The 22,834-nt window shown below is 34.2% G+C and overlaps 1 protein-coding gene across 5 annotated transcripts in view; it reads right to left on the bottom strand.

Annotated features, from left to right (window-relative positions):
- LOC118196812 (histone-lysine N-methyltransferase SMYD3-like) overlaps positions 1-22,834 on the bottom strand; it is a 61,155-nt gene that overhangs the window by 5,368 nt on the left and 32,953 nt on the right. For 3 of the 5 annotated variants that reach the window (XM_085824119.1, XM_085824118.1, XM_085824121.1), the window contains 2 exons: positions 17,395-17,572; positions 3,080-3,188 (listed from right to left, as the gene is read on the bottom strand). In XM_085824119.1, the coding sequence (XP_085680245.1) occupies positions 3,080-3,188; positions 17,395-17,572 (287 nt within the window). Of the gene's footprint in view, positions 1-3,079; positions 3,203-17,394; positions 17,573-22,834 lie in introns of all 5 variants that reach the window. The other 2 variants (XM_085824120.1, XM_085824122.1) reach the window with 2 other exon arrangements.

Raw genomic sequence — 22,834 nt, 5'->3', positions numbered from 1 at the left:
CTTTATTAAGCAAGGAAATGTTAACTGCTTTACTTTGTTCTTCATTTATCCAAAATGATGTTTTACCTTCTGCAGAATTTTTCCTTATTTAAAATCCTCTCAAATTTTAAATAAAGAAAGACTTTAGAGGGGAAGGGAGGACTTTAAAGTATTTTTTATGTGAAAGCACCTTTTGTTGAAGGATTAATTCTCTACCTAACAACACTCATGATTTTGTAAAATCGCAACATCAGAAAGGATGCATCCGATTGACCAAAGTTTGTATGAGATACAGCTTATGGCAGGTCATGTAAATGATTAACACTAAATCATATATGTCAGCAATACATAACAATAGGAAGTTATTTTAAGAGGGAAAAGAGAGCCACTTTTAATTATTGAAAAAAAGTGGTTACTTATTGTTCTTTTGTAGAGAAGATAGAACAGGAACTTTTGTTGAAGAGTATTTAATAACAATGATGTGAATATGGAAAACAGTACATTGAAAAGGGCCCAATCCACATATGTGAAGAATCTAAAGACACACATTTCAGAATTGAAAGAGATGACTAACAGCATCCTGAGTACATAACTATTAAAAATTATATTGCCATACTAGAAACCCTTTGCCAAGAAATAGGAAGGACCGCACTAAAACTTCCTTCCGCTTATCAGACTCTACTTTATCTGCAGCATTGGGGAATTTTTGCAATATGCCCATTATTTGGTTGCTTTTGAAGAGCACCACAGGTAGCTACAACGATATCCTAAATATCATGGAGAGAGATATGACTGGCATGACACTGTCTTTCAATAATACCTCATTCCATTATATTTAAGATACCACTGCTAATGAGCAGGATGCAAACTGAACTGTGGTATATGTTAAAGGCAGGCAAATAATAGGCATCTTGAAAATGTTCCCTGCAGCATGGTGACTGCATCAGCACCTGCCACTGCAAGCTCAATATTAGGGCTTGGCAACCTATGACTTGTGGGTCACCAAGTGACCCATTTAATAATTGCAAGTGAGTTCCGAAAAAAAAGCATAATATATAAAAATAAATCATAAAACATAAATAGTATGAAACAGGCACTTGAAGAATACATTACAAAATAAACCCACAGTCAATAACTATAACACTTTTGTTTCATTACAAAGCTGCAGTAATGAACAGGTATCTTTTACTTTTTAAAAATTTAAAACTATAACATAATTTCAAGGAGAAATCGATAAGTTTGGCAGCACTGAACCATAATCCATAATTTTAAAAAAGTGGCTATGCCACTTTTGTCCACATTCAGTTCAACATATAAATGGAGCAAATATTTTCACATATGAAATCTATTTTAAGTAAGAATGGGAGCAGCTTAACTATCAAAAATTCAGATGCTTGTATTCAACTTTAGATGACTAACTATAAGCCAGACATGACTTTCTCTAGTCATAAGTTCAACATCAGGAAAGTCGAATGTTCTAAATTGAAAATACCACTGAACTGAAGCAGTTTTTAATACACACATTTTGGTTGATTTTGACCCGTAGCCAAAAAAAGATTGCCGACGCCTGTTCTATATTACGCATCACTATACTGATCTGTCACCTAACTTAATAGTATAAGGACACTATTACTTATTACTTATTAATATGAATTTCTGATACACAGAACAGCCTGTACAATGGACAACAATTCCTAGAATGATAATTATATTTCACCAACTCCTTTTAAAAGACTGCATTATACGCAACTATACTGGAAGAGGCAGCTCTAAAAATAGACTGTACAGTTTAGATGCACTCAAACAAATGCAGGCAAAATTTTCCATGCACATTAGGAACTCACATTCTTTGAAATTCTGGAATTTCAAAACCAAAAAATTCTCGAAAAACTGAGGAATGTGGATTAATGTGACTAAAAAAAATTGATAGTTTAAAAATAAAATCTCATCAAAGCCAGGATCTTTGAAAGCATCTTTAAAGATCTGAATAACTGGATAAGTGACAATTTGCAATAACTAGAGAAGGAATAAAAAGCACTAAAAACAGCAAGTCTCTTAAAAATATCTATGAATGTGCTTTTAAGGTAAAAATGATATTTATATGTATTCTGTCCAGACTTCAGAGAAGGATTTCTTCCAACCTTCCGAAAACTCAGTTATATCACAAGACTTTTTAATTTCATAATTTGAATTAAATTTGCATACATTTATGAGTATTAATTTTTCGCATAGACTAATAAAGTCTAGTTTTATTAATTAAAAAAATAGTCAAGTGAACAGGATTTATGGTTTTTATATCTTGGGAGAAAACTAATTGTCTGATATAACACTCCCTAATTTACAAGTAACATTGTTATCTAAGGAAATATTTTAGTATTATTGTATGGATGTATGGTGCATGAGCTATGACACATAGCAAACCACAATGCCGGGTCAATAGGATTGTAAATTAGTATCTTCACGGCTGCTGTTTCCTCTATGGCAGTGGCTGAAGAGAAAAACACAAAAGTCCTAGAACCAAGCTCCTGAAAGAACAACCAGTATGAAGCTTCATGCGTGTAGATGGGTCGCCAATTTTCAGTGGGTGGGTTGTGGGTGGGTTATGGCTCGGTGCATATCCTTCAAAGACATGACTCCACTTCGCTAAACATAACTTAATTCACACACACACCATATTTTAACAAAACTGTCATAACATAACAGACAACTTCTACACAAAAATTCGTACATCCTATGCTCGAACTAAAGATGAAGTGAGCCTGTTTCCTGTCGCGCTTGCAGTTTTTACGTACACAACATGATGTGGTCTGGCAGCACACGCAGCCGAACATCAGACTGCCACAGATGCTTAAATGTGCATTTTATAAATAATTTCCATTCAAACATTCTTTGAAATATTTTTATAAAAATAAAACCCAGGACAATTACAAAGTTTGAGCAAACATTTCTTTAACTTATAGCAATTTTTTAAATGAAAGTAATATTAATTAATGAAGCTTTTTCTGTAATTTGTATCTTATAACATTATAGCTTATTTTAATTAAGATAAATATAGAGTTAATGCAAAAATGTGTTAACAGTGAAGTAAAATATAAATTACCTGAAACAAATTATGCTCAGCAGCAGACATTAGATTTTGAAAATTCTGTATCTTGCCAAGTTTGAAAAAATGAATACCCAAATTTGGGTGATAAGGGCCATAATATAACCTACAAAAACAAAACTGAATATCATTTCAAGCAATAACTTTGTGGGAATTTATTTACGTTATTTAATTTCATTTTGAGGCAAGATTCCTATTACTCTTGCTTTCAGCCCATGCTTTCTTGCCAGAATGTAAATAAGTTTGCATGAGTGTATTCAAATGATGCAGAAAGATGTTAGTACTTAAGGGAATGTTTTGGAAGATGATTTTCGAGCGCATTCTACCAGCCTGAAGCCCACGTTATTATCTTTGATTTACTAGTGATTAGATTTTCGTGCTGTTGAGTACTTCTAAACACCGACTTTGATGAGTCAGAGCCTGCCTGCACATTAAGGAACCTGTGAAAAGACATTATGCTAACTTAATTCTATTCTAAGTTACATTTTACCTTTTGAATTAAGCCAAAAGTGTTGGTTTCGTAAACATGAACCAGTGTCATCTGTGAATGATAATTGAGTTAATAAAGGGTTCTTTACACCCTTTCTCTGGACTTTGTGGTATTTAAGGATAATTACTTACACAGTCTGTTAATATCTAATTAGTTTATACTCACTAAGAATATGAGACGTTATAAATTCTTAAATGTGTTTCATATCATATTTAAAGAGATATATTTTCAAAACTGAAGATGGAAATTATTCAATAGCCAGACGCAAAATAAAAAATGATAATTTATTTTCTGTTCCCTGATTATTGTGTTCATAAAAGATAACATTCATGAAATTTATAATCTTATAAAAACACAATTGATAAAATCTTGAATAACGAATTTTACATATAAAATGAATGGCAATTCAAATTTTTAAGAATGAATATGTGTGTCCAGTAACTTAAATTTATTATGTATTTCAAATATACATTCATTAAAAAAAACTTTATTAATTTAAAGCATGAAAATTTGAAAGTAACCTTTTCCTGAAGAATATACTATAAAAGTATTTTAAGAAAAAGCATTATTCTATTCTGTGTACAAATCGTGAAGATAATCACAAACTAAAACTTCCTCCCACTGATGAATTTCAATGGTAATGATATTTATCATAACATCAAAGGTGGAAAAAAGCATAGCAGTGGTACACAATTTAAATAACTTTGATTATCTTTCCTTACACAACTTAAGTTTAAACATTCTTAGAGCAAAGAACTTATTTAATAAAAAGTGTGCAAAAAAAAAAAAAAAAAAATCTGAAAGTACATTACGCCCAGAGAGGCTTTTTTTTTTTTTCCTTTTTCTTTTTCTTAACCTCTTTTTTTTCCATTTTGTGGGTTACCTTTATTTATTAAATAAATTAAATTAAAATGTAGAAAACCTATCCTTAAGAACTGCTATTGCTTTTAACCGCTTAGTCTATTACTCAATAACAGACAAATTAAATTTTAAAGCTAATGCTTTACTGATACACTCTGGTGTCTGGGAGATAAAAGTATTTCATTTCAAGTGGTGGCTTATGTTGCTTTTAAATAATCAAGTTTGTTGTTTAAAGGTGAATGATATCTGCCTATCTTACTTTTGCCAAATGGCAACAATCTCGCGGGCTGGAGATAAAAAATTTTTTATATTGAACAGTGTGCACACTTTCAAATTGCTCAGTATGTTAATAAAAAAAATTAATTAAATTTGTGCAAAATATGAAATTAATAAAATAATAATAGATTTTAAAAAAATCTGAAAGATTTTAAATTATGTCCAAAGGGGCTTTTTTTAGCATTTTGTGTGTTACCTTTATTTATTAAATATCATGTTCTTCGCACTTAAACCATAAAATTCAATTCAACAGCAATATCGCAAAATAATTTTAAAATGAGCATATCTTTAGAATTTCCGATATGCAGTCTCACATGCTGGAGATAATTCCCCCCCCCCCCGTACATGTTGCCATTGCTCGCTTTGAAATCGTTGAGTTTGTTAATCAAAAATTTGTTAAAGTGTTACAAAATATGAAATCGATAATAAGAGAAATTTCAAATTAGGGCTTCCAGATGCCCATATTCGATGGAGGATTACATTATTCAAAATTTGATGGCTCTAGGTAACATTGATTAATCAAAATGTGAGAAACTTACACACATTGATGAAGATGCTTCATTATTTAATTTCTTTAAATATAACAGAGGGCGATAATATTTGATGGCACCAATTTGAAAAGTGAAATGGACATTTAAAGTTTTTGACACAAAATGGCAAAATGAAATTAATAGCCCTTCTGGGCTAACAACACCCTTGGGGCTTAAAAAAAATACTAAGTATCAAAGAGCATCACACATTCAGACTTTTTAAAAATTCTCCTCAGGAAACTGGCATGCACATTCAAAAGACTAAATGATTGTAGGAATATACGAATCGGCAAAAAAAAAAAAAAAAAGAAAAAGAAACAATACTAGAATTTTATCTTTCATAATTTCTGTAGTAACTGCAAAAAATAATACACTTCTGATGACATTTTGAAGGTCATCAAAGGTTCTGGCCTTTTACAAATAAGTAATTCTTACTAAGCAATGAATAACATTTACATTCTGAATACTGATATTACAGCATTTTTTTTTTCTATAAATGCAGTTTCATAGATAAAGAAATTTATTACTGATCACATCTGTTATTCTAGTTTCTAGCTTTAACAAATGCAGTTTATCACAGTCTTTGCTAATAGGCATTAGAAACATACAGCATGTTTAAAAAAGAATATACATATTCCAAATGCATATATTTATTAAACTGTATGACATATGAATATGAAACTTTACACACATATGTGCGAACCTCTCAAGTTCAGATTACAGATGTTACAGACATTCAATATGTCCTCCATCACCAACACAAATAGTATCACGTCGATACTCAAATTCCTCCTATACTCGGGCAAGCATGTCCGTCGTCACTGATGTTATGACAGTATGGATCCGGTTCTTCACCTCTTCCAGGTTCTGTGAAAGAGGTGGTATGGTATATAAATGTTGTCTTTAATGAGACCCCACAGGAAGAAGTCACAGGGTGTCAAATCCAGTGACCATAGAGGCCAGCTGAGACATGCTAAGTCACTAGCTCCTTGACGACCAATCCAATGGTTCTGTAGAGTTTCACTCAGATAATCAAGCACTTGGTGACACCAGTAAGGGGCACCCCATCTTGTTGAAAAATGAAGTTGTCTTCATGCAGCCTTGTAAACAAACAGTTTTATAACATAGTAAGATACTGCTGACCATTAACCATGTTTCCATCAAAGAAGAATGGGCCGTAAACAGATGATCGGGATATTGCACAAAACACATTGATTTTGGGCGAATCTCGTAAATCAGTGCTCCGCAACCTTTCTCACCTGCGACGCACAAAAAATCTTTCTGGAATTTCGTGGCACACCAAAAGCTAATGTATACATGTATTGATTTATACACAAAATTTACAATAAATTTTTGTTTTTAATTTGAAAAATATACAATTATAAAACCATAACATATTTATTTATATGCAATCATAATAATTATCAATGTGATACCTGCGCTTAAAAAAAGTTATATATTTTTGAGTTCCGAGTTATCAAGGAAGTGCCGAAAAAATTCAAATGCTGACACACTTACAATCACACACACAACCACACAACTGTGAAATATATAAAAACATTTAAAATAGACATTATTAAGGAAAAAAATTGTCATTGTGTATTAAATACATGATAAAAAATTGCAAAATGTCAAATACATGTATTTTATTACGGCACACCTATATCCTACTCATGGCACACCGGTTGTGGAGCACTGTCGTAAATGTTCAATGGCTGCATGTGGGTTCTTGTAGATCCCAAATTTGAACATTGTGTTTGTTTACATGACCACTAACATGAAAAGTCGCTTCATCACTGAACACGATGCATTGTGTGAAAGTGTTTTCATTGTCAATAGCATCAATAATCTCGTTACAAAATGCCACATGTTTGCATTTGTCATCAGGACGCCAGAGCCTGTAACAAATGTAACTTGTACAGCTTCATAATCAATCGACGTCTCAAAATACTCCAAATTGTTGTTGTAGGCAGTTGTAACTCCCGACTGGCACGACGAGTTGATTTTGAAGGACTATGTTGGAAAGATGTTTGAATTCGTGCAACATTTTCGTCAGGAACACGAGAGCGGCCATACATCCTGTATTTATAAACTGTTGTATAGCAAATTCAGTTAATTATTTTAATTACAGCTTATTACAAATTTAATTAATTAATATTCTAAATTTATGCTACACAATGTGTATTTTAATTAATATTTCTACTGATTTGGTTAATTTTAATTGGAGTTTGTTACAAAAGATTTGGTAAGTTCTTTTCACTCATCACTTGTAAACGCGCTGAAACACACAATGGAATCGGATGAATTTCTAAGTAATAAACTTGATTTTATATATCTTAAGTTTAACTCTTGTTAATTAATATCAATAGAAGCCAAAAAAAATAGCTCTTTAATTTGAGATCACTTTTAAGATTCTAGCTTTAACAGATTTTAAGTTATATCAATTTATTTAACGAAAATTTAGTGCCATTGTCTAAAAAAATAGTGGGGGGAAAACATTAGGAAAAGCTCTCTTTTAACAGAATTTCTGGTTCTTGGCCTACGCTGTAGGTGATTTCTGGCGAGAAGAATTTTAGATTTGTCATCTTGGCCTGCTCCAGGCTTGGCACTAGGCTTGGCGTGAATTTGGCAAGAATTAAGTTCGTTTTTAGTTCAACGCTTGAAAAAGGAAGAAATTTTGCATAGCGTTAGGTGGTGGTTTTAATAACTGGTTTTTTTTCACCTTTTCGGGCTTGTGTTAGCCAATATGGCAGTCCTGTCACATCTACAAGCAGCTGCATTTTCTGGATTTGTCTCTCTGGGTCTTCTGCTTCTTGCCATCTCATTTTGGGTTGTCGTTTGCCTCCGTGTGAGTAACTCTAAATGGGGCTGGCTTGCTGTAGTCTTGTGGCCCAAGAACCATCCGTCTGTACCAATTTCTGTAACAACCATTAAGAATATTTTTGTCACTGAGCTCTTGTCAAGGGTGTATTTTATTTTCTACCAACCTCTTCAATAGTCTTGATGTACGTGTGAGTAACACGTGCATACGAAAATATCCCTAACATTAACTAGGAAAGCCAAAATCTTAGTTAAGATAGACATGTTACAATTAATAATCAAATTTAATAAGGAAAAGTAACAGTTGCCGGGTACATTATAACGGCTTAAGAAATTCAGAGCACAGTACAGATGCGAGTACACAAGATTACATATCTCGGCGAAAACAGAGACGCACACATTTGTTGAAGTAGTTCCGCTTGACTGCCGGGGAAAACACTTCACTGTCAGTCAGCCTGTAGGTTTGCCAAACGGGTTTACTGTTTCGCCAATTGGCGCTTTTCTGTACAGTTTTTAAGTCCGTATCGCCTGTTTGGCGCTGCCGCTGCATACTCCCTCCGCAGTGTCAACGAAATGTGACATACCGATGCGGGGGTCGGATTAATCGTCCAGAACGGGTGATACAATTGTCCGAAGTTCTTTTCACACTCTTGGAAGCAACTTGAGAAGAGTCCATGGTTACAAAAGCGGGTTTCAGTCTATCTATGGAGATCGTTTGCTTAGTCCCTTTTATTTCGAGATCAAACGTTTTATCTCGTCTTTCTAGCACCTTAAATGGTCCATCATAAGGAGCTTGAAGTGGTTTTCTAACTCCGTCGTGTCGAACAAACACATATGTGGACTTGTGAAGGCGTGGATGAATGAAACATGTTCGCTGGCCGTGGCTAGAAGTCGTGGTCGGGCGGACACTGGCAAAGTGAGATTTTAAATCCTCCACAAACTGTTTGGGGGACGCATCCGGAGGTGTCGGATTGAAAAATTCTCCTGGGAGACGGATAGTCTTTCCATACACCAGTTCAGAAGTGGTTGCACCTATGTCCTCTTTGAGAGCGGCGCGGAAACCCATCAGCATTGTTGGAAGGGCAGCAACCCAGTCACTGGTATCGTGCGCTTTTAAGGCAGCTTTCAAAGGACGGTGGAATTCCTCGATCAGTCCATTCGCCTGTGGGTGGTACGGAGACGTCCTGATCCTCTTGATTCCCAATAATTGGGAAAGGGCTCGAAATAAGCCGCTTTCAAACTGTCGCCCTTGGTCGGTAGTAATAACAGTCGGACAACCAAATCGAGTAATCCAGTGGTCATAGAAAACCTGTGCTACTGTGCGTGCTGTTATGTCTGGTAAGGGTACTGCTTCGGGCCATCTAGTAAATCTATCTATCATAGTTAGACAGTAATAATTACTTTGAGAAGGAGGTAGGGGACCAACAAGATCAAGGTGGACGTGATCAAACCTCTGTGATTGGTCTGGAAACTTCATTAACGGGGTTCTAGTATGCCTGCCTACTTTTGCTTTCTGGCACGGAATGCACTGCCGTGCCCATTTCGCGCAATCTTTGCGGATGGAAGACCAAACAAACCGTGAACATACTAACTTTGTTGATGCGCGAATGCCGGGGTGAGACAAATTGTGCAAGGTGGCAAAAACTTTCTCACGGAATGCCGGAGGAATGTAAGGGCGGGCGTTACCTGTTGACACATCACAATATATCGGTAAACTACAATTCGGTAAGGTAACTTTTTTTAGATGTAGAACTTTTGACTCTTTAAGCAATGTTTGTAATTCTGGGTCGATTTCTTGCATTTTAGCGATTTCCTCATAGTCGATAGGGTTAGGCATGCTTATTGCTTCTATACGCGAAAGTACGTCGGCAGCGATATTCTCCGAACCTTTTATATGGCGAATTTCAGTGGTGAATTGGGAGATAAAGTCTAACTGCCTAGCCTGACGAGGTGAACACTTATCCAAACGCTGTCGGAATGCATACGTGAGCGGTTTGTGATCGGTGATTAAAGAAAAGTTCCGTGCTTCCAACATATGCTTAAAATGCCTAATAGCAGCATAAGCTGCCAATAGCTCTCGATCATACGCACTATAGTTCCTTTCCGCCTGCGAAAGCTTTCGTGAGAAAAATGCGAGAGGCTGTAAATTTCTATCAACTATTTGTGATAGCGTTCCACCGATTGCGAAGTCTGACGCATCAACCTGTAAAACCAACTGGGCATCTTTCTTCGGGTGTGCCAAAAGAACAGCATTAGCGATTAGCTGTTTGCACTTTTGAAATTCACTCCGCGCTTCCTCCGACAAATTCAGGATTGTCTTATCATTTTTCTTAGCCCCTTTTAAATACGAAGTTAAATGTATTTGATTCTGGGCTACGTTGGGTAAAAATCGACGGTAAAAATTTAAAAATCCTAAAAATCTCTGCAAATCTTTTACCGTTTTAGGAAGTGGGTAGTTAAGTATCGGTTCCACTTTGTTCGTCAGAGGCTTGGTACCATCTTTATTGATTATATGGCCTAAAAAAGATATTTCCGGAACGCCGAAAACACATTTCGAAGCGTTAATTGTCAATCCATATGAAGTTAATCTTTCAAAAACAGTACGTAGGTGAGATTTATGCTCATCTTCCGTATCACTAAATATCAAAATATCATCTAAGTAGACGTAGGCGAATTTTAGATCTCCAAGAATTTCGTTCATAAACCTTTGAAAGGTTTGAGCTGCTCCGCACAGTCCGAAATTTAAAAACGGAAATTCGAAAAGACCAAATGGGGTGCAAACTGCAGTTTTCGGTATATGATCTGGATGGACTGGTATATGATGATATGCCCGAACGATATCAATTTTTGAAAAAATTGTCTTTCCGCTAAGCGTATTATTAAAGTCTTGTAAATGCGGGATAGGGTATCTGTCGGGTTCGGTGCACGCGTTTAGTTTTCGGTAGTCTCCTACTGGCCGTATGTCGCCCGAACTTTTAGAAACTACATGAAGAGGTGATGACCATGCTGATTTTGATGGTCTACAAATACCTTGATCTATCATAAATTGAAATTCTTTTTTTACTGCTTCGTATAACTTAGGGCTTAACCTACGCGGTTTACTGTGCACAGGAGGACCGTTTGTTTCGATGTAATGAACCGTACTATGCTTTACTCTACCCGAATCGGATTTTAACTTCAGTACTTCCGGAAAGTCTTTCAAGATTCTGTGATATGGTGAATCACCAGATATTAACTTTACCGAAAAATAATTTTTAGAATCGGAAAGAGAACCAATACGAGTTAATTTCGTAGTATTATCGATAAGCCTACCTCGTTTTAAATCGATTAAAAGATCAAAATGCCTTAAAAAGTCGGCTCCTATTATAGGCACTGGTACATCGGCGATTAAAAACTTCCACGAAAAGTTTCGTCTAAGTCCTAAATTCACAGTTAACAATTTTGTTCCATACGTAGAAATTCTGGAATTATTCGCGGCAAATAATTGAAGCGAATCAGGATGCATTTTCTTAAACTTAGAAGTCGGTGTCACACATGAAACATCCGAGCCCGAATCAATCAAAAAGTTTAAATTTAGTCTGTTATCGTAAACATGTAAACGACATGAATGCGCGACTGCCGATGAATTTCGATCGACAGCCGCTGCTACTAGTTTTCCTGGGCCGTAGTGTTCTGAGAAAAGGAACAAGGTGCTCGACATTTTCGTGCATTATTACCGAATCGCGAATGAAAATAACAATAATTGTTCACACGCTCTCGGGAATGCCCACGCGAAAAACTACGTGCTGTGTTATGTTGATCCCGGGGGAAATTATTCCTCGTTTTTCCGCGGGAGAGTCGCTCGACTTGTTTACTTAGGGCAGAGATTTCACTCCTTAAGGCCTTAAGCTCCTCGAGGGGGGCACCAGAATCGTTAGGGTTTCTGGGGGAACTCGCCGAAGCTGCCTGGACCGCGAACACGCTGTTGTTCGTTGGCGTGCGCACTTCAGCTATCTTATCAGCCATTTTTGCTAAATTGTCTAAGGATTCCGAACTTATTGATAAAATGGCATGCACCTCGGAAGGTAACCTTTGCAGCCATAATGATTTTAAAAATTCGTCAGTTATACGGTTTCCACCTAATTCTCTCATTTTTCTCAATAAGTGAGATGGTTTGTCGTCCCCTAAATGCAATTCAGAAATAAGTCTGCGTATTTGCTCGCTTTCCGAATCTGAGAATTCTACTATTAACCTAGCTTTAAGGGCATCATATTTAGCCGTCGCTGGGGGATTAAATAAAATATCTGATACTGCGGAAAGAGTTTCAGGGTCTATCGAAGAAACCACGTGGTTGTATTTTGTACTATCGCTACTAATCTTCGCTAAAGCAAAGTTACTTTCAACTTGAATAAACCAAAGTTTAACATTTTTTTTCCATAAAGGGGGAATTTTAACTGCCACGTGTGAGATTTGTGGCTCCTGAACCGCCATATTCGATTCCTCGTTGGTTTGGCCTTCCGATCCTGGCATGGTTGCCAATTATAAATATATCGTAAATCGTAAACTTAATGTTTTGCACTATACCTTATCAAAACAGTATCAATTTAGAATAAAATAATGAAAACATTCAACATCTCAATAAAAATGTGAGCACAAATATTACCCAAAGATCAATTTTAAACAATCAATAATTAAATTAAAACTATAATTTTAGAGCAAAACATATCACAAAAGCATAATTAAGACCAATCACAGATAATTAAAAAATTTGACCACATACCTGTAAATCCTCCTTAAGTGTGATAAACCACGTGTAATCCGTACGATAAAATGAGGAGGAAATAAATAGGATTGAGCCTTTATCAGTCATAAGGAAGAGCATTGGCATCAAAATAAGGCATATTTTTAGTTTTTAAACAAAGATTGAGACAGATAGCCATTAGGGATCGAAACAGAAGGAGCGAGGGACAGGGTCACCAATGATGTACGTGTGAGTAACACGTGCATACGAAAATATCCCTAACATTAACTAGGAAAGCCAAAATCTTAGTTAAGATAGACATGTTACAATTAATAATCAAATTTAATAAGGAAAAGTAACAGTTGCCGGGTACATTATAACGGCTTAAGAAATTCAGAGCACAGTACAGATGCGAGTACACAAGATTACATATCTCGGCGAAAACAGAGACGCACACATTTGTTGAAGTAGTTCCGCTTGACTGCCGGGGAAAACACTTCACTGTCCGTCAGCCTGTAGGTTTGCCAAACGGGTTTACTGTTTCGCCAATTGGCGCTTTTCTGTACAGTTTTTAAGTCCGTATCGCCTGTTTGGCGCTGCCGCTGCAGTCTGCTTGAGATGCTTAGTTACTCGACAAAAGAGTATTCCTTCTACCAAGAATCCAGTATGCCATTTTTGCAAAGGAGTAAGATGCCTTCAGGGTGCTTCCTGCTTAAATTGTCGTGATGTTATTTAACCCTTTTATTTCATATCCCTGAATAACTAGATGTCCGTATCTACTCTACTTGCCATCGACGCCTAGTTGATCTCTGCCATCCCTTCATCTGCTGAAAAATAGAATAATGGAAAATTCCTGGCTTTCCCCATGCTGCCTGCTGCTGACACCTAGAGACTTTCTGCCATTCCTTTATCTTCTGATTGATTCTGCTAATAATGACACCTAGTTGATCTCCTGCCACCCCTTCATTTCCTGAAAAATAGACTCTAATTAAATAATGGAAAATTCGTGGCTTTCCACCTTAATGTGTGCTGATCCTTTCTTCTTCCCAGAAACCCTGGTGATGGAACTTCTGTAACCTGATGGATTGCTACAGCTAAGTTTTGAAACCTTATTCAACTTTAATTTTTGCTATTTCATTAAATTATGGAAAAATTCTTACTCTTTCAAATCCTCTTCAAGAGCTCACTGAGTTTTATTTTAAGGTGTAGGTTATGTAAGTTGTAACTAAACTTGTTCTCCCAAGTAAAATGGATTAAATGAATTACAGGTAGAATTTAAGTTTTTAAGAGTATCGGTGTATTTATTGTAGGAATATCCATGAAGTTTCGTTAAAGATAAGGCTTAGTAATATTAAAATAGTCTGCAATAATTATAGAGATGTGTGATAGTTCCCTTTCAAATTCTAAATGCCAATTATTAAGGATTTTTTTTATTATTATTTATATCTTAAGAACTGTTAGAGAAAACTTAAACAGTTAGTTCAAATTAAATTATTAGTTAAGGCTCAGAAAATTGAGAAAATTACCTTCTAGTGCCCTTGGTAAGGAAATGTTACTGAAGAATTATATTACTTCATCCTCGTAGAAATTTAGTTAAGGTTTTTTTTTTTTTTTTTTTTTTATATATATATATTTGGTAATTGATTTTACATCCTACTAAACGTTTTTAGAAAATATCCCTCATGAAACAATTTATGCAATTGATTAAGAAGGAATAATAGATTCTGAAAAATATTAAACTAAACAGAAATAAGTGCAATAACAAATTATATTTTATATCCTATGTTGGGTTTTTTTATTGTTTTCATTTTATTTTACCCGGGTATAAATCCATAAAAATCCTTTTTTTTTAATTATTATTAAAGATTTTTCTCCGTATCATTTTAATGATTTTTGAATTTACATGATTTTCTCTTTATAAATAAATGTCATGTTTCATTGGAATAATTATTTGTATGTTTTATTTTGTCTTACACCTGACTTTTCACCAGTCGTTAACATGAGGGTATTTTCGGTTTTCAAACACAACGCAATGCTTTTTCATTAGGTTAGGTTGTTAGGATAATTTAATACTGTTACGGTGTCCTTCATAAAAGGTACGTAACATAACAACGATACCATCTGCAAATGTTCTGCTGATTTGAAGGATCACTTTGGTACCTCAACTTGAAACGTCTTTGCACTGTAATCATGGAATTGCACTTCGCAAACTCGAGAACACATAATGAATTCTGCTGCAGAGTAGCCATTTTAAACATGTGACGGTTACCACGCAAAACAGAAGACAACTGACAACTTAGAGACTATTAATATAAACTAGACTATGTATTCGTTTCGCCAATAGCCGACCCAAGGTGCAGTGATCGATAGTTTGGATAAAATAACACTTTGTAATACGTATATTCTTTTTGAAACACTGTGTACTTGTCCCAACTACTAAGCAAGTACAAAATTAGGTAAAAAGGCAGCTTTATTTTGGCACAGATTTTGAATTATTAATTCTATCCATTTTGTCAGCAATCAGATACCTTTTCTGCAAGAATAAAAAAATTCTTGCCAAAACTTTTTTTTTTTTTTTTTTTTTTTTTTGCTGGTGAAGAACAGAGACTTGTGTCGCGAAAGTTTTATTCAAAATTTATGTCAAAATTTGATTGTAACGTAACTTGACTTACTCTTATTAACTTACTGATGCTTCATCTAAATGATTTATAGATTTATGGGGAATTTTCCTTGCTAAAGGCCAATTCCAGCACTAAGGATAAGTCCTAAGACCTTTGCTCCCTTACCTATGTCTATAGATTGGTGGATGGCATTAAAAGGTTGTGAAAATTAAATGAAATAAAAACATAAGTTCAGTATACAGAGGCAATAGTTCTTCATAACAGAATATATATAGCCAATGGTCAAAAACTTTTAATTCTTGATAGCACACTCATACTTTATTTTGTGCTTGTAACAATTTAGGTGGCAATTGCAAATACCTATAATTATTTAACTCTAACTTATATCTACTAATTATTTTTAATTTAATGATTTCCATATGAATAAAATACCTTTCTCCACTGTCATTAACATGATAAAACACATTTTATTTGGATGATATTCAAAGTTATAGTAAACCTTTTGAAGAATTATTTCTTAGTAATGCCACCCAGAGAAGATACCCAGTAATGCTGACTATCGTACCAAAAAGTCCAGATTTGAATCCCAGAGAAGGTATGACTGCTAGTGAATGTACAGTCTCTGTGCAGCATGGAGGCACTCAAAATATACAATGAGCTAAAAGTCCTTGTGAATTGCTTGTTGCAGGACAAGAGGAGTGGAAGACCATCAGATGCACTCCCCAGGGTGTTCTTCAAAATTGGAGTGGAATGAGATAAAGTCATACTGTCACCTATGTGGTGCTCCAGACTCATGCTATTGACTAATGCAATCTTGCACTCCTTACCAATATAAAAATTTGTGGGTTTTGTTCTGATTACGCCAGACAAGCGAGACACCCACAATAACAGAGCTTCTCAGTAACTGTTAAATTTAAAAATCTGATGCGGATACCACGAATTCCTTATATGGCCTATTCACTATATACATTCTTTGCTGCATTTCAATTAAACTTTTTTCTTTGAATTTCATTAAAAATATATTTCTCATACAATTAATTCAGTTCTCACTTCTTAGCAAGACAAAAATACATAAAAACTCAAGAAATCTTCATTAAAAATTGTAAAATACAGAAATTGTAAAATACAGAAAAACCTAAAACACCAAATACAGTTTAAAACAATGAGAAAAAGCAATTTTTACAATTGGTGTTTCAACGCACAAACAAGCATTTTGGCCAGTGGGGTGTAAGACAGACCTTTCAGTACACAAAACTGAAAGTTTACTTTCAGTTCCACTTGACAAAAAGACACTGAAATTGGTACATACACTGATTTAATTCTCTATTCTACTAAGAGTTTCAAAGTAAACATATGGTGGCTTTGTTAAGCTAAATATCACTTAAACAACTTTTAAATTGTTGATAATTCTACAACTATTACATGCAGATAAACTAAAGGCCTAAAAGCCTTAACCAGAACATAAGAACAACATAATTCAATTGCTTTTAAAGCAAAAATTGGACAATTTACCAACATATAAGAATAAAACAACTGAGTTCACCGAGCCAGGTAACACAAATACATATGTTTGGTGCAGCCAATAGCAGTATTACATATAAAATTTCAAAATTTTGAGGCTACTCATTTTTGTCATCTGTTTTGGGGGAAAAAAAAAAAAAAAAAAAAAAAAAAAAAAAAAAAACATTCTTTATTCTATTCTTATGTGCAGATGTCATGCAAAAGCATCAGTCAATTGCATTTAAGAGTGGTCAAAACGGATATTTTTATGAAAATATAATACATGAAATTTTACACGATTATAATACTTCCTTTACTTCATACAAAGAAATAAAAATGAGTTAAAATTACACAATGTTAAAAAAAGTTGAAAAACTTTTACAATGCATATATAGTCGATAGCCTTGTGTTTGAAAAACACATTTACTATGATGAAACTGCATTGAAATACAATATGAAAAGGGAAAACTGTATTAAATATAAATGGAAATTACTTGTATGGTTCAGTGAGTTGATTTCCTAATGTGATAGCATCCGCCCATTGGTTGTTTTCTATACAGGCATCAAAAGCTATCTCCAAGATCTTGATTCTGCATATATGTGTATCAGCAAGTATTTTATCTTGGTTCACAAGTTCTTGCATACAAGCAGAATAAACCTGTGAAGCACTAACTTTGGAAAAAACAAAAACACAAATAAAGTAAAATAGCTGAAATTATATAAATTTCAATAGAAAAATGGCAATAATGAAATTTAAATAAATTGAAACTTTAACTGTTTACTCACTAATGTTTCTAGCTGGGATCATTTATGAAAAGGAAAGTTTTAATTCACTATTTTTTGTATATTACTTAACAACTCATTTATTTCAGTTACGATTTTTTTTAATTGTATCAACCAAAAAAAAAATAATAATAATAATGATATCCTGCATAAATATGTTTCATGTCACTTCTAATTTCTCTAAATTTTCTGACCATGAAACAAATTCAAAATAAAATTATTTGATGACATTTTACAGGTCAGATGCATTCATCCAGAAAATTACCATCAATAATACTTTTGTATTAGACTTTGTACACTGTAAATTTTTTTTTTTTATGTTCTAGACATCCACCCAGGGGCGTAGCTAGAGGGGGGGCCAGAGAGGGCATCTGTCCCCGGGCGCAGGATCTAAGGGGCGCCAAACTGATGTTACGTCATTTTAGAATTAAATATTTTCCATCCTTGGCAAGCAGTAGGGGGCGCGAAATCTTCAGTTGTCCCTGGGCGCTGAAAACCCTAGCTACGACTCTGCATCCACCAACATATTTAGCACTTGCTTCCTCTTGATTAACTATACCAAACTTACATATGTATATGAATTCATGCTTACCATGAGTGCAGTAGAAGATGGCAATAAATAAACCAAATCAATTTTATCCATGATAAAAAAATCCCTTAATCATTAAGATATATTTTCTTTTTAGAATTTCATTTTTCAAATAGCAAAATTTAATAGAGATAAATATTTTTTTTTTAAGAATTCCATCTTACACATAGCTGTAAATTCTAATTTAAATTAACAAAACAAGGCAGATCTTCTAATATTATCAATAAAAAATCAAATCTGAATAATCCTGAAATATTTTACGAAATCTTAATATGTTAAAAATTCACTAATTGATAAATCTACTCATAATTCGTCAATTTTGACATAAATAATGTACATCTAGGAAGAGAATGGAAAAGGATGAAATTAAAAGACTGTTAGAAGTAAAATGTCTGCCTTCCTATGTTGAGTTCCACAGCCAAATTTTCAACTGAAAATGTTTAACAATGCTGAAATCCTGAAATGTGCAGATTAAATTATTTTGCAGTAGAATACCACATGATTTTAATCTTCACAATTTTAATAATCATAATTTTAATGAAGTAAACAGTTACAAAGATCTCAATAGAGAATGGCAATTACTAAAAGAAGAAACAAAGAAAAAAGATCAACTTTTTTAGTGTAACAACATTAATCAAAACTGCATTATGTTTTCCTCAATTATCAGCAGCAACTAAAAGAATATATAAAGCAGCATTTATAAGAATAAAAAAAAATTAATTGCAAATTTCCTTGATGAATGGCCAGATGACGTTTGAAAAAATTCAGCAGTTATAGATTTTATTATTTCTAAAGAGTTAATTCACTTAGCCAAACCTGCTGAAAATAATGAATAAGTATTTTTAGTGATTTTTATTTATTTATTTATATATACAATCAAAAATCTTTAATCTGGACTCATCGGGACTTCGGCAATTCCGGATTATCGGTTTTTCCAGATTATAGATCATCAATATAAATCTGGTAAGATGGCATGCAGAAATTATAAAATTAAAAATATGAAACTGTAATTTATAAAATAAAGAGCAATTATGATCTAAAGGGTATCAAAATTTACAAAAGAGCTCAATATTTATTTGTTTACTTTATTAAACATTTCTTTTAACGCGCGCATGCGTAAAGCATATATTACGCATAGTCGAAATTAGAAAATTGCAACCAGAAAACTATTTGATGTGTATTCGTGATATTTATAATGATGAGGAATTTGATTTAAATCATATCAAAGACAGAGTACATCGAGAAGAAATACTACATTTAGTAAGCAATTATAAGCCGAATAAAATAAAAACATCTGCCCTGAAGATAAGGATAGTGCTGACAGATTAATTTCCAGTTCATTGCGCCCCGCGATTCCCCCCCCCTTGCAGAGCAGCGTGAAATTGATAAACAGATTTCGGAATGGTTAGAGAAACAAAGGATATGCCTTTATCCATTTTTTGCAGCAATTCCACTTTTTGCTTGATGGACATCGAAACAAGCTTTCGCTTTGTAGATAGATCCTTTGGCAGCTCCAGAATCGGAAATTCTATTTGACATAATCGAAAGTTCAAACTTACTTTTATAAAATTGCTCAAACACTCTGCAAAAAATAATAAGCTAGATCCAATTCGAAGATTAAGGAACAACGCAATCTGCAACATTAACTGAAATAGATAATTAGATAATTTTAGCTTAGCTTATACCATACGTTATACATTAAACGCGCACATGTAAACGTATTATGTGCATGCACACACGCATATGTGCATGCAAAAAGGTATTACGCGCATGTGTAAATGCCTATGCGCATGCATGAACGCATTTTGCTTTGAAGTGTGCCCAGAAAGTTTGTAGCTTTGAGGTCTGGATTATAGATCATTCCAGATTATAGGTGCCCAGATTAACGACTTTTGACTATATATATATATATGTGATGTACCAGCTTTTGTCCAGAATAAATAGACTGTTGAAGATTCATAGATGTAGTCATAGCTTAAATTATCAGATGATAAGTTTAAAAAACAGGATCCATTTATTATAATTCAGGGGAAATAGCAATTACAAAAATCTGATCAATAATAAATCTGATCAGTAAATAAAAAGAATTACAAATAACTTTTTGTATGAAGTTTACTGCATCGTGACATTTAAGAAAAAGCCCCGATATTCTTTTGCGAGTCCTTTTATAGCCTCTGGAAAGGCGGAGCTTCCAAGAAATGACGTCAGCCTCGTCAGCCAATCCAGTTCGCTTTAAATATTTCCAGAATATTCTATAACTGTATGTGTAGAAAAGGTGGGAAAAACAACTTGACTATGGGGCTGTGGATTTAATTCCACGTATTTTCAAAATAGAGACCGTCGCCATTAAAAATGAAAAGAACATACAGTTAGAATTTTAAGTGTATTCTTGACTATGGAATTTTATTATTACATATATATATAAGATAATGCAAAAATAGCATGTAAAATAACTGAAAAAAATTGCATTATTTCAAATTAAAAATCATATGATGAATTAATAACATATATTAAATGCTACAGTTACAGCAAGGGTTTCTGATAGTGATGATTGATAACTGCAGGTCTTGAATTAATACTTGTCAAATCTGTTAACCTATCGGTTCTACATTTGAGTCCATCCATGATAATTCAAAGGTAATAACATAAAATTCATTAAATAAAATGGAACAAAAGTAAATCAAAAGTTAGTGCCCCTAGATCTAACTTTTACTTTTTCGCAGAATTTTATAAGAAATAAATTTCAGCCACTCCATATTCAGTTTGAAAGAGTATATGTATGAACTGAATGGGTCATTCTTTCAAATAGGAGTATAACAATATAAACTATATAGAATACCCTTCCTAACAGTTATATTGTTAGGGATTTTGTATTTATTTAGCTATTTTTAGTAGAATTGTAATTAAAATTGTTTTATTTTCCCGTGAAATGCAGCACGTGATGAGTGTCAAAAGAAAGCTATGTTGAAAAAGCAAAAATACAGGTGCATGCAAATTTAATAAATAGATATCTCGTAATTTCTATTAAATTCAAATAATGTAATTGTGTGTTAGCTGCAACTGTAATTCTACTCTTTTGCTTTCTTGAAACCTTGAGAAATTAGAAGAAGCTTCTTATGACTGATTAAAAAGCCGGAGAAAAGCATCTCAGTTCAGTTGTTTACCTAGTTCTCGTTGATCGTAGCGAATTCGGATTAGCTTTCTTTGCACTTTGAGCTGTGTTCTATTTATTATTTTAGTATTTCAAAATATAACTACTGCGTAATATCTGTGCAGACAAATTTCAGCATTTTGTTTTATTTCTTGTGATAAGAATAAATTTTGGTAACATTGCATCAAAATTCTGCATTCAATCTATTATGAACCCATACGCACACAACACTTTTTGGTGTCAGAAGTGGGATTTGAATGCCAATAACAAGAGTGATGGAGGAGCAGTTAAGACGGCTGATTACAGCCTTTGCTTCCTTTAAAGAGGAGATGAAGGCTGGCCAAGAAACCATCAAAGAAGAGATGAAAGTGTTTTAAGAAACGATTGAGCTTGGTCAAGTATCTGTTAAAAACAATATGAAAGCAGGTCAAGGTGAAATGAAAAGAGAAATTACCTGCATAAGAGAAAACAAATTTGAGGGTATGGAAGGCAGAATAAATGCTGTTGAAAACAGAGTTGGACACATTGAAGAAAGAGTTTCTTCTGTTAAATAACAAATAGAAGAGTTTCTGCCATCTAACAACAAATAGAACAACAAATTGATGACAAGGTTTCAGCAATTGCGAAAGAAAATGATAGTTTAAAGAAGTTTGTAGCGACAGCAGGGAGTAATTCTGATGGTTTCAAATTTTTACCCATACCTGCTCGTCCCTCTCTGAAGCTATCCACATATGATGGGAAGATTTCCTGGAAAGTGTATAAGATACAATTTTCCATACTGGCAGATGCAAATGGATTCCCAAGTTAAGGCCTGTCATCTCACTGCTTCTCTAAGAGCAGACACTGTAGATATTCTTCAAACTCTTCCAGAAAACCAGAGACTAGACCTTTGAAGCTCTATCCGGCGCACTGGAGCTACGCTTTGGTGAGAAGTGTTTAAAAGACTACAGCAAGCTTCAATTAAAATCCCACCAGCAGAAGCCCACTGAAACACTCCAGGAACTTGCCGCGGCTGCAATACTTCAGCAACGGCATCCGAGATCCTGAAATACAGAAAGCTCTGCGAATGGTGGATGTCAAGGACTTGAAAAGCGTTCTAGAGTACGTCATGAAATTTGAGGCAGCCCAGGAAGGAACTCGTGAAGATTGCTACCCAGTCAGAGCTGTGTGAGTTAACAAGCCGGTGGATCAATTGATGGCTCATTTAGATGATTTATCCAGACAAGCCATTGCTTTGATATGGAGTAGGAGTGAGAAGAAACTGACTGTAAAGTGTTGGAAATGTCGCATTGAAGGTCACATATGAAAGAAGTGCAGAATACTCAGGACACAAAAAATAAGACAGACTATTTAACTAGACAACTCAATGCCTTGAGATGGAATATTAGTCACAAGAAACCGACCCTAAAGT

This window comes from Stegodyphus dumicola, chromosome 9 (genome assembly GCF_044657685.1).
Source record: "Stegodyphus dumicola isolate Sdum_Otavi_A_Nest chromosome 9, ASM4465768v1".
NCBI lineage: Eukaryota > Metazoa > Arthropoda > Arachnida > Araneae > Eresidae > Stegodyphus > Stegodyphus dumicola.
The sequence above is the reverse complement of the archived record's forward strand: the minus strand, read 5'-3'. Positions and strand labels throughout refer to the sequence as shown.